This window comes from Chenopodium album, chromosome 15 (assembly GCF_948465745.1).
Source record: "Chenopodium album chromosome 15, dcCheAlbu1.1, whole genome shotgun sequence".
Classification (NCBI taxonomy): Eukaryota; Viridiplantae; Streptophyta; class Magnoliopsida; order Caryophyllales; family Amaranthaceae; genus Chenopodium; species Chenopodium album.
In genome coordinates, this window is record NC_137848.1 from 39,557,807 (window position 1) to 39,579,933 (window position 22,127).

Here is a 22,127-nt window from a genome sequence, read left to right on the forward strand (position 1 = left end):
CCTTATTACTTAATAATTGAAATTGTTATAAAATAGAATAACTAACTTTATGTCCATTTCAACTTATTTAAGCAAATATAATATTTTTTTATTTGTGGTTGTTTATCAAAAAAATACATGTAATAAAATTAATTTATGAATTTTAAATACTTAAAAATAACACATTGTCATAACTATCTCATTTGATATTATTTTTCCTATAAGGCCTTATTTACTTTAACTTCATATTTGGCGAATTGAAATTATTTTTAGTGAACTGAAATTATTTAACTAATTTTCTTTTTAAGGTGGAGTGAACAAGACCATAGTGTACAAATGATCTGATGTCAAAGTTTAATGAAGTCGGACTTAGAGTAGTCAATAAAAGTAGCCTAAACCTACCTCCCTTGTTTCAAAACAAAAAATAAAAAATAAAAAATAAATAAATATATAAAAATAATCTTCTTTTATTTTTTTACAATGAAAATAATCTTACCCAACATAGTGTTAAAAAACTAATTAAGCACTTTCTTAGAAGTTTCCCTAAAGTTAATCTCCCTAATCACTATCTATATAAAACATCATTTCCGATAAGTTCGAGCTCTAAAAATCTAGCAACAAAATTACAAAACCCCACAATCTTAATCTTCATAAAATAGCATGGAAAATTTAAAGCTGTTGGGGGTTTGGTCAAGCCCATTTAGTTGCAGAGTTATTTGGGCACTAAACTTAAAAGGCATAAAATATGATTATGTTGAAGAAGATCTTACTAATAAAAGTTCATTACTTCTACAATATAATCCAGTTCATAAGAAAATCCCTGTTTTGGTTCACTATGAAAAACCAATTTGTGAATCTTTAGTTATCCTTGAATATATTGAAGAGATGTGGCCCCATCATCATCCATTGTTGCCCAAGGAGCCGTATGAAAGAGCCTTGGTTAGATTTTGGGCCAAATTTGCTGAAGAGAAGGTATATTCTGAACTATTTATTCGACGGATCTTATGATATTCGTCTCGATAAAAAAAACAAATTTTGTTATATAACTTTTATTGATTATTGATATTTGAAAAAATTTATTATTGAACTTATGTAATAGAAACATAACTAGCATGAAAGTCTAAATACAAGTTACAAATACAAAAGTAGAGGAAATGTTTTATTAGCATTAATGGTTTGGACAGATTCGATTTAAGATCTTAGCTACTCCGTTCTAATTATGATTTCTGTTCTTATTTTGATACGGTCAGACAATTTACTCCTTTATTTATTTTTTTGGTATAGAGTATGAAGTATTATCTTTGATAGTAAAAAAAATGTTGAATATTATGCATGACTATTTCTAAAAGTAGAAATCTTAAATTAAAATGAATATTAATTTCACCAATCAACACATGATTTTGTCGTGCATTTCCAAATTAATACCACTTTATGTAATATTTTAAATGCTTATCTAACGCATGCAAAAATTTTCATATAACTAGTTGATTTAGGATCACCTAGGAATAAATTAACTCCTTTATAAGATAATGATTTTCAAAATTCAACAAATTATTGCTAAAATACTAACTTCTTATTATAAATCATGTACTTATATTACAGGGCATAGCTTTTTGGATGTTTGCACAAACCACAGGAGAAGAGCAAGCCAAGGCTAAAAAAGATAGCTTGGAAATGCTAAAAACTTTGGAAGAACATGGTAATCTAGGAAACATTACTTTTTTTGGAGGTGAAGAAATTGGAATGGTAGATTTGGCATTTGGGAGTTTAATATATTGGTTACAAGTTATTGAACAAATTGTGGAAGTTAAGATATTTGAAGCCAACATTTTCCCTTGCTTATATAAATGGTTCAACAGTTTCAAAGATGTTCCAATAATCAAGAACAATGCCCCTGATCAGAATCAACTGTATTTACACTTCAAGAAGTATAGAGACAGACAGATGGAAGCTACATCTGTGTGAGACAATTTATATTCGGAGATCGATCTAGTTTAAGGTTTTGTTTATTTTCCTGTAATCAAGTAAGAAGGGCAGGGTTGAGGATCATGGAATTGAGGGGACGGTTTGTCCCTCCATCTCCCCCACGAGTGACCTGGGTTCGATCCTCACCCCACCCCTCCTGTGATAGGAGGGACACCCCCCTATCTTACTGTGTTAAAAAAAAAAAAAAAATTAAGAAGGGCAGGGAATATGGAATCCCATCTAGTGGCAAAAGTGTTATACATCGTACGTAATAATATGAACTCCAAGTATGTTTCAACAAGATGGTCCAAAGTATCTTATTTTCGGTAGAACTTGATTTTTTTCTTAATAAGTTTATATCCTTAAAAAGATATAAACTACAACAGCCGGTATTTAGAATCCTATGATATAGATTGGCAATAGCAAGAAGAGAAAAGTAAAATATTAAGCATTATCACAATCCTCTGATATACATTGGCAAAGTGGAACACAAAACCTATAACTATTAAGTATAAGTATACATATTATTTAGACTACAAACTGATCATACTCAGACATAACTCCACCCAGCTCTTATTTAGGCAATTTTAATTATTCAAGAAACAAGGAAAAACTGTAAATATTACCTATTGGCATCATAGGACCACTAGAAAAACTTGGCCTAAATTATGCCATTTGAATTCAATTCCTAAACAAAGAAACTGCAGGGAAAAACTCTGTATATATAAGTTAGAACATAGGTCCAGTCCCACTATCCTTGTGTGCATCTGGGACACTTGAGTAAGCGAAGATAACATTGGACATCTCCCAACCCCAGTCATCCCTCCTCGACACAGCCAAGCGAGGCCGACGATTTATCCTGACATAGTTTTCCCTGATCTTTCCATCTCCGACAATGCTGGTAACAATTGTGTAAGTACACTCATGGCCACCCCAAACCTTGTCGTCAGGGTCTGCAGTCTGGCTCCCATCAGCATGGAAGTAACGATGCATTGGAGAGCCTGAACCTCCCCAGTATGGGTCGAGATTTTTCCAATAAGCAGGGGCAGCCTGGTAATTGAAAGAGTAATGATGTTAGTGAACCCTGAATAGAACTGTCATAGTTGAACAGGTAGAAGACAAGATGCTCTGCTTTGCAAATCTTATGACATTAAGTGACTTTAATATGTGCACGATTTTCAAAACCCAACAGCTTTCTTAAATAGAATTCTAATCAAGGTTGCTCTTTCGATTCACGACTTACAAAGAGGGTAAGTAAGTTTGATCTTCTAAGCTTTAATTTTATGTATTAGTCCATATAATGAATGTATATAAGTATAAGTTTCGAAAATGGTTGTAACACACTATCACTTGGCATTATTCTATTCTGTATGCATGTATCCTTGGAATTACCCTCTTAAATTTTAAGCATTCCAAATCTATATGAAATCAAATATTGGCCAAAAATGAAATTGCCCCCCCCCCCCCCCCCCCCCCCCCCCCACCTTCCCTTCTCCCCCACAGTAAAATAGCAGTAGTAATTTGAGCTTGTTTCGTTGCAAAAAGAGACTGCAAAATTGTTGCAAGAAATCCTCAAATTTGAAGAGAAACATATTTGCTATAAAGGAAAAGTACCGAATCTGCAACTGAAGTACCGAATCTGCAACTGAAAACTGTGATAAATTAAAAAACACGTACAAGGTGTGTACTGTGTACTAGAGGGAAAAATTACCAAATTCACAACTATAATACATATGAAATTGAGACAAAAAATGCGTACTAGAAGGAAAATATATCACATTTATAGATTAAAACATACCTCAGTGAAATGGAAATCCCAGGAATGGTCGCAGAGATCCTCCCTCATAATACGGATCTATAAGCACCAAAGAAGTTAATAAATAAGAGCAAGACAATATAGAAACAACAAAATGCACTTGATGCACGAGCACTTGCAAAGAAAATAAGGGCAGTCTAAAATGAATTAAAGCAGTTAAAAGAGCTAAAAGAAGACTAACCCGCTTACTATCAGTGACTGCACGGGAATAACAAGCTAACTTTGACAATCCTGGTACTTTTGACCATCTGGGTATATGCGCTTTCCCAATCCACAACTTTTTACACTGAAATCAGTGAGGTTATTCTTTAGAATAAAGGAATTATTGATGATCGTCTATTTGATTTCATAAGCTCAACTAATGTTAAAATCAGTACAGCCACAGGAAGAAAATCATGCAAATGCACAAACAATAGAGACAAAGAGTCATAGAATCGAATATATACACCACAAAAAAAAGATCTGGACAAAAATCAGACTCGCCGATTTGCATTTTAAAGCCCATAGACTAATCTTAATAAGCAGAGAGAAACTAATAAACTATAATACCCAGGATCCTCAACTGTCAGGTAGCTTCAGCTTACTTCACATGTCCAAATTCTACACAAATAGCTATTTTACTTGATTTAACAAAGATTTTCTAAAAATGGAGTGGTTTTATGGGAAGAATCCATTGAAATTATGTTGTCTAAACTCTATAGTTCGCAGTTTCATCAGTCCATACTTCACGATTTTTTTTTTTTTTTCCAATTTACAGCCAATTCGCTTCTATTGCCGTATCTGCCTATATGACCTGTAATATATCCTACACTAAATACACTGTAATGTTATCATGTAATTGTTGTGGCTAACATTAACAAAACAAGCAAAAAATCATGTCACATTTTAGTAGAAGAGATTACTCAACTTGATTTAGGCCATTTTCTAATCAAGATTATTTAATCTATCTGAATTTATTTTATCGACTTTCATTTTGTGGACTAATAAACACTGAGGTTCATGGGAAGTTAGCAGGCACTGCATTAAAGTATTTTTTTTCTTCTCTATAAATACAAAATACGGAGTACAATTTATAGTCCGTTGACACCCAATTACCATAACATCAACACTCGTCTTTAAAATCGTACTCATTCTATTAATGTTATTTTAGGTGTCATTTGCCATGGTCAATTCTATAATAGATAGAAACCATGAACAAGCATGTTTAACGGCTTATCAACCAACACCTACACTATATAGTATGTACTAGAATTTGTTATATACATCCGGATACCGTACACCCGAGGTCATTTGCTCATTTAATCAACAAATGGGCAAGTAAAATTTTAACTCATTTGTTGATTGAATGAGCAAATGACCTCGTGTATACGATACATCCAGATATACATAATGACATAATAGGTAAGTCACAACTCCCAAATAACAAAATTTCACTGGAACTTCCAATATTGTCACTTAAATCAACAATTATAACATAACATATAATTAAAACAAAATTCAATAAACTTTTAAAAATAAAAAAAAATAAAAAAATAAAAAAAAAAACCAAGGGAGACCAAAAAGAATCAGAAGAAGCAAGTGAAAACCAAGAGCGGGACACGAGAAGAGAGCGTGCCAAGCTGCGTGCATCCAAACATCCCATTATTCTCATCATTATATCTTCACCCAACACTTCCATTGGATCATTTTCATTACCATTTTCAATTTCATTTTCCGTCTCTTCTCGCCGTCGTTGTCGTCGTTGCCGCTTTCTTGTTCCACTCATCACCGCCATCGTTATCGTATCGGAAACCACCTCCACCACCATCACCCCATTCGATCTCGCCATAACAAAAAAAGTATATAGGCGAAGAAAAAATGGGGTTTGATCTGATTTACATGAATAAATTTATTTATTTGTTGTTGTTGGTATTAATATGGAGAGTTTGAAAAAAAGATATACCGACCGATAAAAAACAGGGAGGAGACTTCAGAGAGTTCGGAGGATGACACGTGGCGGTTTGATGTCGGGTTTTGATTGGATGAAGGTGAGATTTTTCTGATGTTTACTATTACTATGTCGGAATCTGGGAAAATAGTGAGTAGAGAGAATGAGAATCCCACCTGATGAATGGAAACCTGGATTTTTTTAAAGTTGAGTTTAGTTTTGGGGCTATTTAACACCAATGATATTGTAAAAAAAAAAAAAAAAAAAAAAAAACATTGATAATTTGACATTGCTTCTTTATTTGGTTGTTGTTAATATTTTATCCATTAATTGGATTTTTTGAACGGTTATTAATGCATACATTTTTGAAATTTTAAAGGATCATGTTAACGAAAACTCTCGAGACATTAAATAAACATTTAAAATACTTTCTAAGCAGTGTTAATTTGGAAATGCATATTAAAATTACGCGTCGATCGGTGTATTAATGTTCATTTTAGTCTAATATATACATTTAAGTTAGCTTGTTCAACACCCGAAACATTCGTTCGCTTTTGCCCATTTAAAAATATCTTTAATACTCCCTTTGTCATTTTTAATTTTTTACACTTAGATTTTTACGATTAACTTTTTAAAATAGGTTCGGCTTTCTAAACACCTGTTTTTCCTCATATCATATAGGAAGGACCTATCATATAGAAAATTATACATATGTTAACTTTTTAAAATAGGTTCGGCTTTCTAAACACCTGTTATATGTATAATTTTCTATGTATTTCATTTTAGATAATCGACACAATTTTATCCGTCATATATGCTACTGTATTTATAAAATAATAAAAAGAAATTAATGAAGGTGTTATGACGTGGAAGTGGAGATTAGATTATGTTTTACAGTTTTGTTTGTTTGTGCTTTTTCTAATTTTTCAACGGGTCCAATGTCAAACAAGACTTTTTTGGATTTTCTTATGTTGTGCTGGCATGGAAAGTTGTCTAGATGTAAGATATTTTTAGCAGATATTTTTGGAGGTTTTCGTTTATAAAACCCAAAAAAAAAAAAAAAAAAAAGGCCGATACTTTTCTATAGATTTTGGTAGCATGTACAACCACATCAATCAATAAGCAAATTAACGCGTATCAACCATATACATTGTTACTATCAATTTATCTAGTTAGACATATCCAAATAAATAATCTGGAACATCGCCCTGGGTACACACTAATTTTTTTTTTAAAAAAAAAAAATGTTTATTTTGAGACAGCAGGACAATCCAAAAACTTTCAATTTTTCTCTCCTCAAATTTTCTTTCCTCCCTTTTCTTTGTAAAAATAAAGGCTCGTGGTATTATTACATTATATATCATTGACCACCGTTGTCCAAAATTTGAAATTAAGTTATTACTTTCAACCATTGTTTGACAAAAGAGTGGGAAATTACAATGGTGGTAAAATTTAGTAGTACTTTGTATTCCAACTATTATAAATTATGTATTTAGTGAGAATTGTGAAGATAAGTGTTAATCATGCTTCTTTTACATTTATATCCCACATTGTTCATTATATGTTGGTTTTATATGTGCTAAACTGGGATGTGGGAAAAAAAAAATTGTTGTAATTAGTAGTTGAAATTGAGAAGTACTACCTCTGTTAAATGTTTTGAGCAACTTTGGAGTGGTTTACGGAACCAAGGCAAAATTTGAGGGACAAAGATTAAGAAAAGTAATGGAAAGTAATTAAATCAGAGGAGAGAGAATATGGGAACAGTCCACTAAAAAAAAGGGTGGTGAAATCTGTTTTTTTTTTTTAGGAGGGAAATGTTTTCCCTCCCGCTTTTTCACCAAAATTTCAAATTGATTAAATTGAGGGGGGGTGTTTTCCCTCCTATTTTTTCACCAAATTAAAATTCAAATAAAAATCAAATTAAAACCTAAATTTATCCATCATTTAATAGCCTTATAAATACCAGAAAACAACATTCAAAACCATTTATTGTCTCTTGCATTAATTACAGACCAAAGACATGTTCAAATCCTAAAATTGTTTAGTCCAAAAGTTAGCACTAACTACCCATAATTAGCCCATATTTACCAAAAAAAATTACCCTTAACTACAATTAATGCTTAAAGTCTTCAATGTTCATCTTCTACCATATTCACAAAACACCAAGGACAACTTCACCTTTGCAAAAGGAAAAAAAATAGAAAAAAAAAAAAAGGAGCCACCACTACATTAACAACCTCAATTTGAGAACAAAAAAAGTCAGAGACAAGCATGGCTGAATTTATTGATGCATTGTTCTTTGATATTATTCAACTTCTAATAGAGGAAACTATGACTCCATTCCAATATGGACAACATGAAGACATGCAAGATGAAGACATGGAGCACACAGAAACAGAAGAAGAAGACATGCAAGGTGATGAAACAGATGCGAAACATATGCAACAACAACGCACACAATCTGAACAAATTGAAGATGAACTTGAAGATGACCAGCAAATGGAGGATATAAATGCGGATGCAGGTCAATAAATAGATAAAAAAACAACTCACTATGCAGCAAAGAAGGGAAACTGTTGATGCAATGTTGCTGAAAATGTAAGATGAAGTCTTACCAAAGGGGCACAAGAAGCATTTATCAGTTCAATTCAATATGCACAAAGCAACAATTACAAGAATTTTCTCTGATATCAAAAAGCAGATGGCAAAAAGAAATTTGATTAATGTCAGGACAAAAAAGTATGGCAGAATAGGTCCAAAACCAAGGGAATTTTCTCACTCTAGTTCACTCTAGAAATATGGGTGTTTATCACGGTGGCAATTTTCGTAAATAATTTGATGAAAAATCTTGCCACTTCATGCTAGTTGATTCAATTATTGAAAAATAAAGGGAAACAAAAAATTTTATTTTTCTCGTGAATTCACAGTGTTACAACATTAAACTCCATAACTTCAATTCCAACTCAAACATCGATACTTCCAAAGGTTATACACCATGAAAATGAAGTTCTTACATCTTTGAATATTATCTTCATTGAGACTGGGTTGTGATTTTCCATGGTCTCCGATGACCAATTTTCAGATCATGTTCAAATACACTCATGGTAGTTAAATGCATCCTTATTCATGAACCAAAAAAAAAAAAAAAAAATTGTTCATGTCACTATCCACACAAAAAAAAAAAAAAAAAAAAAAAAAAAAAAAAAAAAAAAAAAAATTGTCTTTCATATACCTAAACCAAACAAATAAATTCCATCCTCCTACTCTTAATTATGAAAAAAAAATGTTCATATTACTATTCACCTACCCCATCTCAATTTATCTTTTACTAAAAAATACATACATAATTAATAATACTACCTCCATTAACAGTTATTTGCAACATTTGCCATTTTCGGTTGCTATCTATTATGTGTAACAATTTTTTTCTTTCCACTTTTAGTAACTTTTTGCCAACTAAATGACCATATTACCCTTACTTAAACAATTTAGACATCTAGTTTAACAACTCAATGAATCTGATTATTGTAATCATTTTCACCAAAATCATTCATCTTCATCAAAATCATTATCTCCCTAACCCTTCTTCAATTCAAATCTCCAGAATTTTTACCCTAATCCTACATTTTGGTTCATCTTCCTCCTTCTCTCTCCTCTTGCGATTTGGGTTTGGGTTCGTCTGGTCGTGGGTTCGAGTTCGTGGATATGGGTTCGTCGTCCGAGTTCGTTGGGCGGTTTTAGGGGTTTTAGATCTGGTTGGTGGGGGTGGCGTGACTTTCGTGGGGATGGGTCTTCGTCGTCGTGGGTCTGGTTTCATGGGTAGTCGTGGGTTTGATTCCGTGTGGGTGGCATGGGTGGTTTCGTGGTGGTGGCTAAATTGGGAGTAATTCAAATCGTGGTGGTTTCGATTTAATTGGGTTTCGTGGTGGTTTAATTTGTTGGGTTCGTGGGTGGTTTGTTGGGTTCGTGGTTGGGTTTCGGTGGTTTTGGCTGGGTTCGTGGTTGGGATTCAGTGGTTTTTGGTGGTGGTTTTGGGTTCTGAGTGTTGGTGGGCTTTGTGGTTCTGGTGGTTGTCGGTGATTTTGGTGGTGGTACTGGTGATTGTCGATGATTTTGGTGGTGGTACTGGTTCTGGGTTTCGGTGTTAATGAGTTTTGTTTAATTGTTTTTTTTTAGGTAGGATTATTACTTAACCAAGTGCCCTTATTTTTCATTAATCATCCTCTAAAAGTTTTGCCTAGGAGTCTGTGCTACCCCCCTTTGTTGCAAATAACTGTTAACGGAGGTAGTATACTAATCCATGTATTAGACAAATCATTTTCATGAATACTTGTTCATCCTACTATTTACCATCACATTATTTTTTTTTTTACATTATTTTATGGATAATATGATTTTTTAGAAAATAACACCACAAAATAGCCAAAATTTTGATTATAACACCAAAAAATTTGAAACTTTTATTATAACACCACAAAAAAAAATCAAAAAATTTGATTTCACCACCACTTAACGGATTTTTGGATGGAATCCGTTAAGTGGGGTCCACATTGCCACATGTCACCATATTATTGGTTAAAAAAATTAAAAAAAAAACCCCAAAATTAAACCCGGCCGTACCACCACCACTACCGGCATCCCAACCCCAGTCACTGGCGCTCCTTTCCTCTCCTACCCTAGCCGCCGACGCTATACCCTAGCCTAGACGCGCCTACGCACAACCCTAGCCAACCGCCAGTGCTCCCTTCCCCACCTACCTTGGCCACCACTACGTAAAACCACCCTCTTTCCCCACCCTTAAAACGGTCAAATCAACCATGGAAATCGACCATTCTGGGTTTCCATGGTCGATTCCGGCCATTTTGAGGGTGAAAGGGTAAAAAATTGGTGGTTTTCGGGCTTTCGGCCATTAGGGCCATGGTTGGTTGGCATGTTTCAAGGCTGGGGTGTTTCAAGGTGGCTGGTTTTCGTTCGTGGCTGGCTGGGATGTTTTAAGCGCCAGTTGGGCTTGGTGGCTGGGCTCGGGTGAGGTTATTTCACCGATGATGGCGGGAGGCTGGATTAGTGAGGCTTGGCTGGGCTTGCGATAGAGGAGTAGGGCTGGTTTCGTCAGTCTAGGGTGGTCGTCTGGAGGAGCAGACAACCGGGAATGGAGTGATTGCGGTGGAGGCACGGAGAATCGGTGCCGGTGGTGAGGGTGGTGGTTGGGATTAGGAGTTATGGTTTTTTCTTTTTTTTTCATTTTTTTAATCAAATAGTTATGACACGTGTAAAGCGTGGTGCCCACTAACGGTTTTTTGGATAGTGTTAGAAAGTGGTGGTTGTTTAGGGTAAAAATACCCTAGACGCGTGGTTCAATCAGAGAGGGACACGTGTCAAGCCTGGATAGGTCCAACATGGGCCACTCACCACCTGACACGTGTCAGCCTTAGATATCAGCTAGAATTGTGGCCTTTAAGGCCCAATTCCCGAGAAAAGCCGCAAAACGCATAACCCATTAGGTCAGAATGACTAAATGAGCACGTATTCCCATGACCCTATAAATAGGGAGATTTCCCCCATTTTGGGGACACATTAATTTATTACATTACCCTACATTCTATCTCATTAGAGAAAACACCTGATCTCGGAATCCAAGAATATCTCACTTTACTTTTCCGCACTCTTTACATTCTCCTACACGTTCTAACTTGATCATCGGAGGCGGAGCTCCTACCAACCGGAGTCTCCGAGTTTTGTAGGTACGGACCGCGCCGGACCAATCTTGGTGACGTAACTCTCCCGAGGGACAAAAACACCCAAAACATTTGGCGCCGTCTGTGGGGAGAATACCTCTAAGATGGTTCAAGAGTTTGTACCGCCACTTGAACCCAACCGGCCTGGAGTCGATGGGGTGGTCTACTCAGACCATGATACAGACAATGATTGTGAAGTCGAAACCCGAGTGGGCCCTGATGGGTCACTCCTCTCTAAACACATCCGTTCCATAGATAAGTTGGAACGACCTAACAATGAAGCTGGTACCAGCAAGACCGCTGGACCACCGCCTGGTAACACCTAGGCGATAAGGGGTCAGGCACTAGTAACCAGAGACGAACTCATAAATTCATGACAAGTTTCAAGGGTGAAATCAAGGACCTGATCAACAAAAGGACGGCTGGCCCTAGCAAAGGGTCAGTCGGCCAAGAAGACTCCTCAAGCTGAGAGGAGAAAGTCAGTCAAAGAAAGGCAGCCTACTCCACATCCAAAGGAGAAGACTACACCTGCCATCGACTGGACCAAGGTTCTTCTGCCCTAGATGGGCAAAAGGAAGGTCATCCGAGCTGTTCAACCGGATGACAACAAGAAAACCTTCTCTGATGCTCGACACATCATCGAGCACAACCGGAGCCAACAGCTGTCTAAGTCAGCCTCTACATCAAGCTTTCCAGACAGCTTCAAAAATACATCAGCAAGGAATTCTCAATCCTTGCATGAGAGCCATACAGGCGGCAAGTCCGTCCATACTGGCCCTCAGATGATCCGAGCAATCTCGTATGTGCCCCAGATGCCATACGGGCAGTACACCCCTCCTTTCATGCAGCCGGCCCTCTTTGGGGGACAGGCGGCATATAATGTCCAACCCTTGGACTGGCAGCTCCGTCTGCTTAAACTTGGTGAACAAACTTCTATGTTCACCAAGGAGATAACCGAGGCGGCACAGCCGGCCAAGGTTAATAATGTGTTGGTTGGTGCCTATGATGGTACCACCAACCCTAAAGATCACCTCATGGCCTACACCAACCTTATGCACATGCAGGGGTTGGAGGATCCTATGTGGTGCCGATGCTTCCCGGCTACCTTGAAGGGCATAGCCCAACAATGGTTTGACAACCTGCTAGCCAGATGCATTGATAGCTTCAGGAGGCTTGCCTTCCTGCTTGCCTCCAACTTCTCAATGAACATCCCTGCCAAGAAAACAAGTCTCAACTTGAGAACCATACGGCAGGGAGAGAGAGAAGGACTTCGCTCCTACGTCAAACGGTTCAATATGGTGAGCATCAGAATACAAGGGTTGTCTGACGAGGTAGCCAATACAGACTTCTTCAAGGGTCTGAAGGATGGGTCAACCTTTAAGTTTCACCTTGTCTAGAAGAGAGTCTTCACCCTCCAAGAGGCGTTGATAGAGGCGGAGAGCTTTATTCAAGCCACCGACCTCTGCTCGTTTAGCCATCAGTCAAACTCCAAGAAGTCTGACAAACAAAAAGATAGTCGGTCTCCTCAGCCGGCTTAGAAAGCTGAAGAGAGAAAAAAGAGAAAAGAAGTTTGGGCGGTTGATGAGCCTGATCAACCGTCCAAAAAGAAAAAGAAATAATTTAAACCGTATGTTCCGAGGTACGAGTTTAATAAAGACTGCTACTTTATCCTCATGGAGATAAAGGATCGGCTGACCATTGAGAAGCCGAATTCAATGAAGAGTTTCGTTCAGTCACGGAACAAGAATAAATATTGTCACTTCCATGAGGAAGTCGGCCATGACACCAATGACTGCTATAGTCTTAAGCGGACGTTGGACCGTTTGGCTGACAAGGGCGTGCTGAAATCCTATGTCTTGAAGTCCAAAGCGACTGTCAAGACGAATCTAGGGTAGTCGTCCAAGACTGTCCACCCTACTAGTAGTTCGGACATTGACAAGGAGCCGGTTTACACCATAGTAGGCGGATTCGCAAGTGGTGGCCCGACCATCCGGGGCACCAAGGATCATCTGAAAAAGATGATCCATTCTGTTTATGATGGGAAGGCGTCTGCTAGTGGCACTTTCCCAGACATCCTCATCACTGAGAAGGATCGGGGCAAAGTCCGCCGACCGGAGGAAGACCCGGTCGTCATTGAATGTAAGGTTGCTAACCAACTGGTTGGTCGGATCCTTATAGACACTGGTAGCTCCTCTGACCTCATCAGCTACAAGCATCTATCCAAGCTGGACAATCTGCACGACGTCTCCCATCCCCTTGTTGGCTTTGGGGGAGGGGTCGTGCACCCAGTCGGACAAATTGACTTACCCATCCGGCTAAGGCAGAAGGGAAAAGGGCGACATATGATCATCCGGTTTTTGGTGGTTGAAGAGCTGACCGCCTATAACATTATTCTGGGTCGACCCACTCTGAATGAGTGCAAGGCCGTCATCATCCCAGCTCTCATGTTGCTAAAATATGAAAAAGGATGATGGCTCTATTGGCTCCCTAAACGGGGATCAGAAGACGGCTAGGGAGTGTTACCTTTTAGACGTCAAACCAACGACTGTTGTAGCCAGATAGGGGAAGGAGCCAATAGAGCTTGACGATGTCAAGGACTCGGACCCAGCCCCACCAGCAGCCGGAAAGAAAAGAAAAGCTGATCAGCTGGTGGAGGTGAAGAAAGAGAAGAAATAGCAATCACTGACCGGGGAGCGGTCAGATGAACTCCGACCCTAGCCGGCTAGTGATCATATTGATATTCCTCTAGACGACATCCGTCCAGAGCGAACTGTCAAGGTAAGAACGGTTGCCTTTGAAAGGTTGGGTGCAGACTTGCACCTCCTGCTGAAAGAATTCAAAGACATTTTTGCCTTTGAAGTAGAAGAGATGCAGGCATCAGCCCTGATCTTGTTGTCCACAAACTCGCCGTGGATCCTAAAAAGAAGCCTATCCGGCAAAAGAAAAGAAATCACGACAAAGAGAGAAATCAGGCGGCAGCTGCCGAGGTTAAAAAGCTATTAGACGCGGGGTTCATTCGGCCATGTAACTTCCCTGACTGGGTTGCAAACGTTTTGCTTGTAAAGAAGCCGAATGGTACCTGGCGCATGTGTGTAGATTACACTGACTTGAATAAGGCATGTCCAAAAGACAGTTACCCGCTTCCAAAGATTCACATCCTAGTCGACTCTACGGTTGGGCATGCCTTAATGAGTTTTATGGATGCCTACTCAGGTTTCCACCAGATACCCCTGTGGAAAAAAGATCAAGAAAAGACGACCTTCGTCATTGATCATGGGTTATTCTGTTCTACTGTGATGTCGTTTGGTTTGAAGAATGCGCTTGCTACTTTCCAATATATGATTAATATTGTCTTCATTAATCAGATTGGGAGGAATAGAGAGGCGTACATTGATGACATGATAGTCAAATCCAAGCTACAGATGGATCACCTCGCTGATCTCCGAGAAACCTTCACCACACTCAAGCGGCATAAGGTCATGTTAAATCCCAAGAAATGTGTCTTTGGTGTTGAGTCTGGGAAGTTTCTCGGATTCTTGATTGATCAAAGGGGGATAGAGGCTAGCCCTGAAAAGATACAGGCGGTAATTGACATGAAGTCACCCCGCACTGTTAAGGAAGTTCAGAAGCTCACCGGTTGCCTGGCGGCATTGGGAAGATTTCTCAGCCGGTCAGGTGACAAGTGTCTATATTTCTTCCAAGCCATCAGGAAGAAGACAAGGTTTGAATGGGGAGATGATGTTGAGGCGGCCTTTCAAAAATTGAAAGAACACTTACACTCTTTGCCAAGGCTTGTTAGCCCTCTGCCCAAAGAGACGCTTTACATGTACTTAGCCGTCTCAGATCATGTCCTCAGTGTCGTTCTCCTTGTTGAGAGAGACGGCATTCAGCTTTGGGTCTATTTCATTACCCATGTGCTTAGAAACGCTGAACTACGGTACCCCATGGTTGAAAATTTTGGCCTTGCACTCTACATGGCTGTCAAGAAGTTGAAACCTTACTTCTTGGCACATCCGGTTGTGATCTACACAGACCAACCTCTCAAGCGGCCAATGACAACAACCTTAGAGTCATCCAGTAGAATGCTCAAGTGGGTTATTGAAATGCAAAGTCTTGAAATCACTTACGAACCAAGAAAGGCAGTGAAGGGTCAGGCGTTTGCCGACTTCATTGTCGAAATGACAAGGCCGGTTGCTTCGGAAAATCCTGATCAGGTTTGGAAAGTGTATGTAGACGGGAGCTCTACTATGAACAGTTGTGGTGTGGGTATAATCTGTCAGTCTCCTAAGGGGAAAAATATGAGTATGCACTACGGTTCAAATTCCAGGCCTCAAACAATGAGGCAGAATATGAAGCCCTGCTAGCCGGCATCCACATGTGCAAGGCGACAAGGGCGACAAAAATGATCAAATACCTCTTAGTTTATCGTTAGCCAATACCATGGTGACTATGAAGCCACTCATCCGGCAATGATCAAATACCTTCAGACGGTCAAAGCTGAAGTTGGGACACTTGAAGAGTTTAATCTAAGTTAAGGGCCCAGATTTGAAAACAATCAGGCGGATGCACTGTCAAAATTGGCATCCTCCGCCTCCTGTGATACGCCTCGGTTAGTCTTTTGGGAAGTTATGGAAAAACAAAGTATTACTAAAGAAGATCCCATTGGAGTACTTGACCGAAGCTCTACCTGGATGGATGGCATCCGGGCATATCTTTAAGACGGCACGCTGCCTGATTCACCGCAGTAAGCGGCTGTCTTCAAGAAGCGAGCAGCAAACTTCGAGATAAGAAACGGAGAACTCTTTAAGGCGGGTTTCTTAAAACCTCTGTTGAAGTGTGTTACCCCAGAAAAGGGGAAGAAAGTTCTCGAAGAGCTGCATGTGGGATACTGCGCCTCTCACATAGGCGGCAGATCTCTGGTTGTCAGGACCAGGCGGCAGGGTTACTTTTGGCCCACTCTTGAGTCAGACGCCATGGAGATGGTAAAAAAATGTGACAAGTGCCAAAGATTTGGCAAGCTCATCCATCAGCCAGCAACTTACCTTACAGCAATCCACAACCCAGTCCAATTTGCTAAATGGGGCATGGACATTTTGGGTCCTTACACGCCTGCACTAGGCGGAAAATGATATATTTTGGTGGCTGTGGATTACTTCACCAAGTGGGTGGAGGCAGAGGCGGTCAAGAGTATCAAGACAAAGGATGTCATCTCTTTCATTTGGAAGAACATCATCACCCAGTTTGGGGTACCTATGTCTATGGTGTTTGATAATGGCCCTCAATTTGAAACGCCTCAGCTCAAGACTTGGTTGGAAGATCAAGGGATATCACATTGCTTTGCATCAGTCGACCGACCCCAAGCAAACGACCAAGTTGAAGCCTTCACCAAACTCATCTCAAACGACATTAAAAAGAAAATTGAGAAAGCCGGTGGTTTATGGGCTGAACAATTAATTCATATCCTATGGGCCATCCGGACTACTGAAAAAGGGGCAATCGGTGAAACACCATTTCTCATGGCATACGGTGTTGAAGCCGTCTTGCCCATTAAACATTATAAGCCGACTCTATGAGTCATGCTATACGATGAAGAGGCAAAGTGGGAGGCCATGCAACTAGCATTGGACTCGCTCCCTGAACGCAGGGGCAATGCCACCTTGCGTCATGAGATCTACCGTCTGAGAATGACCTGTGCCTACAACAAAAGAGTATACAAACGTCCCTTGAAAGTTGGGGACTTTGTGTTACGGAAAATGGAGGTAACCGGTAGGGCCAATGAACAAGGAAAGCTAAATCCAAATTGGGAAGGCCCTTACCGGATATATGAAGAAGTAAGAGACGGCACCTAACGCCTGGAAACTCCAGACGGTAGGCGGCTGCCTAGAACTTGGAATGTAGACAACTTGAAAAAGCACTACTTTTGAGACTTGTAAATTTTTGTAAATAAAAATCCCATCAATGAAGCCTTTTGTTTTCAACACTGTCCTTTAATTTTTATATACATGCGCAATGTTTAAAGCACCGTCATGAGTATGCGCAACTTGGAATGCACAGACGGTCAACTGTCACGCATTAAAATTAAACTAAGTTAAAAACTTAGTGGTTGAATCAATGTCCAAAAGACATGAGGCCAATGGTCGGATGACACCTATTTTATAAATTCGCCTGCTCCAACATGAGTATGGCGTCCGACGACGCCCATTCGGGTGGAGTCGTCGCAGAGAGTATCTCCCTCCGGGTGACAAAGTGCTCTACAAACTCCTACAGGCAACAAAGATTGAACAACCTAATTGGTCAACTCATAGCCGTCTGATTAGGATAATCTAAAGAACGACTAAGTTTACAAAAACTGGATGTCCAAGGACATCAGCCGGTTGTCGACTAAAGTTCTAACTTAGATTATTTTTTGAAATTATGCAAGTCCTCCCAATGGGGCAAAAGGACATTGAGCGTAATTGGATTGCAAGTACCCTAGACGGGGGAGAAGTTAAGTACAACTAATTCCCCGCCTGGGCTGACGGCTACCCTCTTGAATGCTTGGACGGGTGTGTACTTGGTTTGGGACAATCACTTCTATGATTGATTGACTTAGGACATCTCATACTCTTTAAAGTATCAAAAGTTCCCAAGTCAATTAATTAGCAAGCTTGGAAACCAATCACACAGCCGCCTAGGGGCAATTACACCGGGGGTATCATGTGCCGCATGCTATTTCAGAGTTAGGCAAAATTGCAAAAATTCAAGTATATATGTATGAAAAAATTAAAACAAATTGAACAAAACCGACTCAGCCGGCATACTTCATAAATTCAAAAACCGACCCAAAAAGGTTGGATGATAATGTTAACCGGATTGACATTCGGGCAAAAGAAAGGAAAATTGTTGAGTTACCCGACTCCCTAGTCGGTAAAATACAAAGATACACGGCACGCAGGGTGGAGAAACTGTGGTTGGCATACTGCCGCTGAAAAACCTATGGCTACTAGGGAGGAGGCACCGGCTGAGATTGATTAGGCGGAAGGTTGGATGTAGTTTGCTTAGGTTGATCATGGTTTGGGTCAATCGGAGCCTAGTCCTTTTGCTCTTCTAGCTCTCCCTACTCATCTTCTCCGTCTGAGACAATCCTAATGTCTTGCTCAACGGCCCATTCCTTGAAGGAAGGTAGAGCCGGCAGGTTCAGCTGCTGATTATCGTATACCTTAGAGGCGTACTGATATCTCAAGTTGAAGTACTCATAGTCGGTGTCGGGATCAATGAGTTGTCAAGTGAGCTTCATGTGCTCCTCACTATCTTTCTCATTCTCCGCCACCAGCCGTTCTTGCTCTTTCTTGAGCTTAGCATTGTACGCCACCTACAGGTTGGCCATGTCCACCTGGAGCTGCTTGACGTCTGCCCTCAGTTTAATGTTCTCTGTGTCAGCCGCCTCCAAAGCCTTGAGGTTAGGCTTAGCATTTTTTAGCTCCAACTCCAGGGTGTTAATTTTGTTATTGGTTGTCTCCACTGCAGCCGTGAGCTCCTTGACCTGCTCCTCCTGTTGCATCTCTATGGCTTTAGTTTCAACTACACCCATGATAGAGCGATATTCAGCAGAGTTTAGGGCGTCAGTCGCCCGGTTTTTTTGCGTCTCTTACCTCCTCTTGTTTCCTTCTAAAAGGAACCTCCAGCCCGTCCACCCTTAACATCGCTTGAGAAAACGCGGACGGTGAAAAGGAGTTAGAAAAATTTCCTTGCAAAATCAAACACAATTAAAAAGTGTACAAGTTACCTCAGCCAGCAGGGCAAGAATCTAGTCAAAGTTGACCTGCTGCAACCCAGGGACTCGGTCCTTATCAGACCGGGTGAGAGTCCTTTCTAGGATTTTGTGAGGAAGCAGCATATGCGACACCTATATCGTGCCGGCTGCCTGGCGAATCTCCAGATTGAGAAGTCTGGGATTTCACACGCACTAAGTAGTCAAACGGCCATAGGAGTTCAAGACTATTCATACATTGGGCTCCAGACTGAGGGTCCCCAGGGTCCTCAGCCGCTGCAGAACCGAATGCAGCACCGGGTGGCACGCCACCCTTCGGCGTCTCAGAGACGCCCGGTTCTATGTTGACAATCTCAGCACTTTTGCTGAGAGCTTTCAACGCGGCCGGGCTTTTATCCGCAGTTGTTGACCTCTTCTCAGATACCGTCTGGGTAATCTGAGTCCTTGCAACCTTGGCAGAGGTCTTCTTAGGGTCCTCCGGACGATGCCATTTGAGCATTTTGGTAATTGACCGGGCAATAACTTTGTTCTCACCCTGAGATGGGATAACCGGCAAGAATTAGTTCAACAGAAAGAAAAAAGAAATTTTACAAGCAAATAGGTCAGCCGGAGCTTACCCCATCCTTTTTGGCCGCCTGGGCCTTCTTTTGCTCCAACAGCTCCTTCCGGACTAGGGAGCAGACTTGGCAGGCGTTTTGTTGGAATAAACCATTTCCAATCCAACAGCCGCAAAAAGGAAAGTCAACCGGTTAGACAAAATATGAGAAGTAATATAAAGCAAACACATAGAAAATCCGGTTGAGGGGTTACGTACGTCTCTCAAACATGGTACTAAGACCACAGGCGGAGAGAAACGCCTCATCCTTGAGCCACTCCGGATGGGGTATCCAGAACTGGGGTACGATTATCTCACTCCCATCATCAAGCGACATTGTGGTCGTTTTGAAAAGGCCCGGCTCCACTATTTCATTCCAAGCCTTTTCAGGGATATGTGGCCGGGCACAGTTTCTCCCTAGTAGAGCCGGGTCCTTATTATACCGGCGGAGGAATCGGTTGTACTTAAGAGTTGGAGAAGAAACCAAGTAAAACTTCTCCTTCCAGTTGCTCCATTTGGACGTCTTGTCCAGCGTCATTATGTACTCCGGGAGTGTGGTTAGAGTATACCACGCTCCCCAACCGCCTGGGGTGCGGCTCATATAATGCATATGAGAAAACGCCTCAAAGCTAGGCGTCACATTTTGAAACTCGCAGGCAGCAATGTAACTCAAAATATTTACCCACGAGTTTGGAGTGAGCTGCTAGACGCCAAGCTCATACCCCCTCAAAGTTGCCCTTACCCCTCTATGGAGAGGAAAGCATAGACCGACTTTGAATACCGCCTCGTAGCAGCTGAAGTAATTATCGGCATTCTCAATGTCGTCATCCTAAAGCAACCGCCGCCTCCTCAGGCGGCACTTCAATGACCCAACTGGTCCCTATGGGATGTTTGTCTTGAAAAGCTTTGAAGCTACCCTTCAAAGTCTCAATGTCCTTAGGGGACATACCCGTCTGAGTAGGGTTCGTTATGGATGGCCCTTTGGCCGCCTGCTGGTACTTAGAGGCGGTTTCTTCCTGATCGGAGCAGGAAGCCTCTAAGCCGGACCTGTCAGCGGCATCTTCGCCGTCTAACTCATTATTTTGACTTTGAGTAGAGGCGGATCCTTCGCCGTCTGACTCCTCCAAGATTCCGTCACTTGGAGTTGTGGGGGCACGCGGAGAGGACTCTGCTTGCTCATCCGGTTCATGGTAATCCCCGTCTAGGGTTACCTCATCTGTAGGCACTTCCGTAGTGCGCCTCCTTCTTGGCTTAGTGGCCGTCTGCTTTGTTCTAGCCATTGTGTCCTGCATAGACACAGAGATGGAGGGATTCGGAGATGGAGGTCCAAGCATCCAGAGACGGCACCCCCAGTCCTAGACTCAGCCGTACCAGGAGACCGGCTGACTACTGTCCTAGGCTGTGCCGTGTGTGTTGATGGTGAATCCATTTATTGAAAAGAATAAAAATACAAACGGTAAAAGCTTGAAAGAGCTAAGAAGGGGAGAGACGGTTACCTCTGTTCAAACTCTGGAAAACTCTAAACTGCCTCAAACGGTGATCGGTTGTGTCCACTTAAGGGGCAGACGAAAGCTTGAAAAATTAGCAACAGGCGGGGGGCAGAGTCTCTCTCTCTAGAAATCTCTCTCTTTCTCTCTCTAATAATTGCAAATAAGTCAACAATGAGAGTGAAAAGAGGGGGGAAATCCCTATTTATAGAAAGGTAAAACGGGGGGCATCCCCGTCATACCCAGAAGGTGAACAATCTTATTTACTGTACATCACCCCAGGGAGACGCGTGTCATAGGCACCACGTGGCCTGCCACGTCACCCCTGTGAGGGGCAAATGTTTAGGGTAAAAATATCCTAGATGCGTGGTTCAATCAGAGAGGGACACGTGTCAAGCCTGGATAGGTCCAACATGGGCCACTCACCAGCTGACACGTGTCAGCCTCAGATATTAGCTAGAATTGCGGCCTTTAGGGCCCAATTCCCGAGAAAAGTCGCAAAACGGCGGAACCTAATGAGCATGTATTCCCATGACCTTACAAATAGGGAGATTTTCCCCCATTTTGGGGACACATTCATTTATCACATTACCCTACATTCTCTCTCATCAGAGAAAACACCTGATCTCGGAATCCGAGAAGTTTTCACTTTACTTTACCACACTCTTTACATTCTCCTACACATTCTAACTTGATTATCGGAGGCGGAGCTCCTACCAACCGGAGTCTCCGTGTTTTGCGAGTACGGACCGCGCCGGACCAGTCTTGGTGATGTAACTCTCTCGATGGACAAAAACACCCAAAACAGTGGTGAAATCAACTTTTTTTTTGTGGTGTTATAATAAAAGTTTGAAATTTTATGATATAATAAAA

The 22,127-nt window shown here is 40.7% G+C and overlaps 2 protein-coding genes across 2 annotated transcripts; one reads left to right on the forward strand and one right to left on the reverse strand.

Moving 5' to 3' along the window:
- Positions 1-575: 575 nt before the first annotated feature.
- On the forward strand, positions 576-2,245 carry LOC145583143 (glutathione transferase GST 23-like). The gene is made up of 2 exons (XM_081640306.1): positions 576-951; positions 1,582-2,245. The coding sequence occupies exons 1-2, from the start codon at positions 640-642 to the stop codon at positions 1,942-1,944; spliced, it is 675 nt and encodes a 224-aa protein (XP_081496432.1). The 5' UTR covers positions 576-639; the 3' UTR covers positions 1,945-2,245.
- A 126-nt stretch (positions 2,246-2,371) lies between these two features.
- On the reverse strand, positions 2,372-5,874 carry LOC145583142 (uncharacterized). Its single transcript, XM_081640304.1, has 4 exons — positions 5,307-5,874; positions 3,942-4,046; positions 3,743-3,799; positions 2,372-2,994 (listed from the first exon to the last, which is right to left on the reverse strand). The coding sequence occupies exons 1-4, from the start codon at positions 5,586-5,588 to the stop codon at positions 2,674-2,676; spliced, it is 765 nt and encodes a 254-aa protein (XP_081496430.1). The 5' UTR covers positions 5,589-5,874; the 3' UTR covers positions 2,372-2,673.
- Between the last annotated feature and the right edge of the window lie 16,253 nt (positions 5,875-22,127).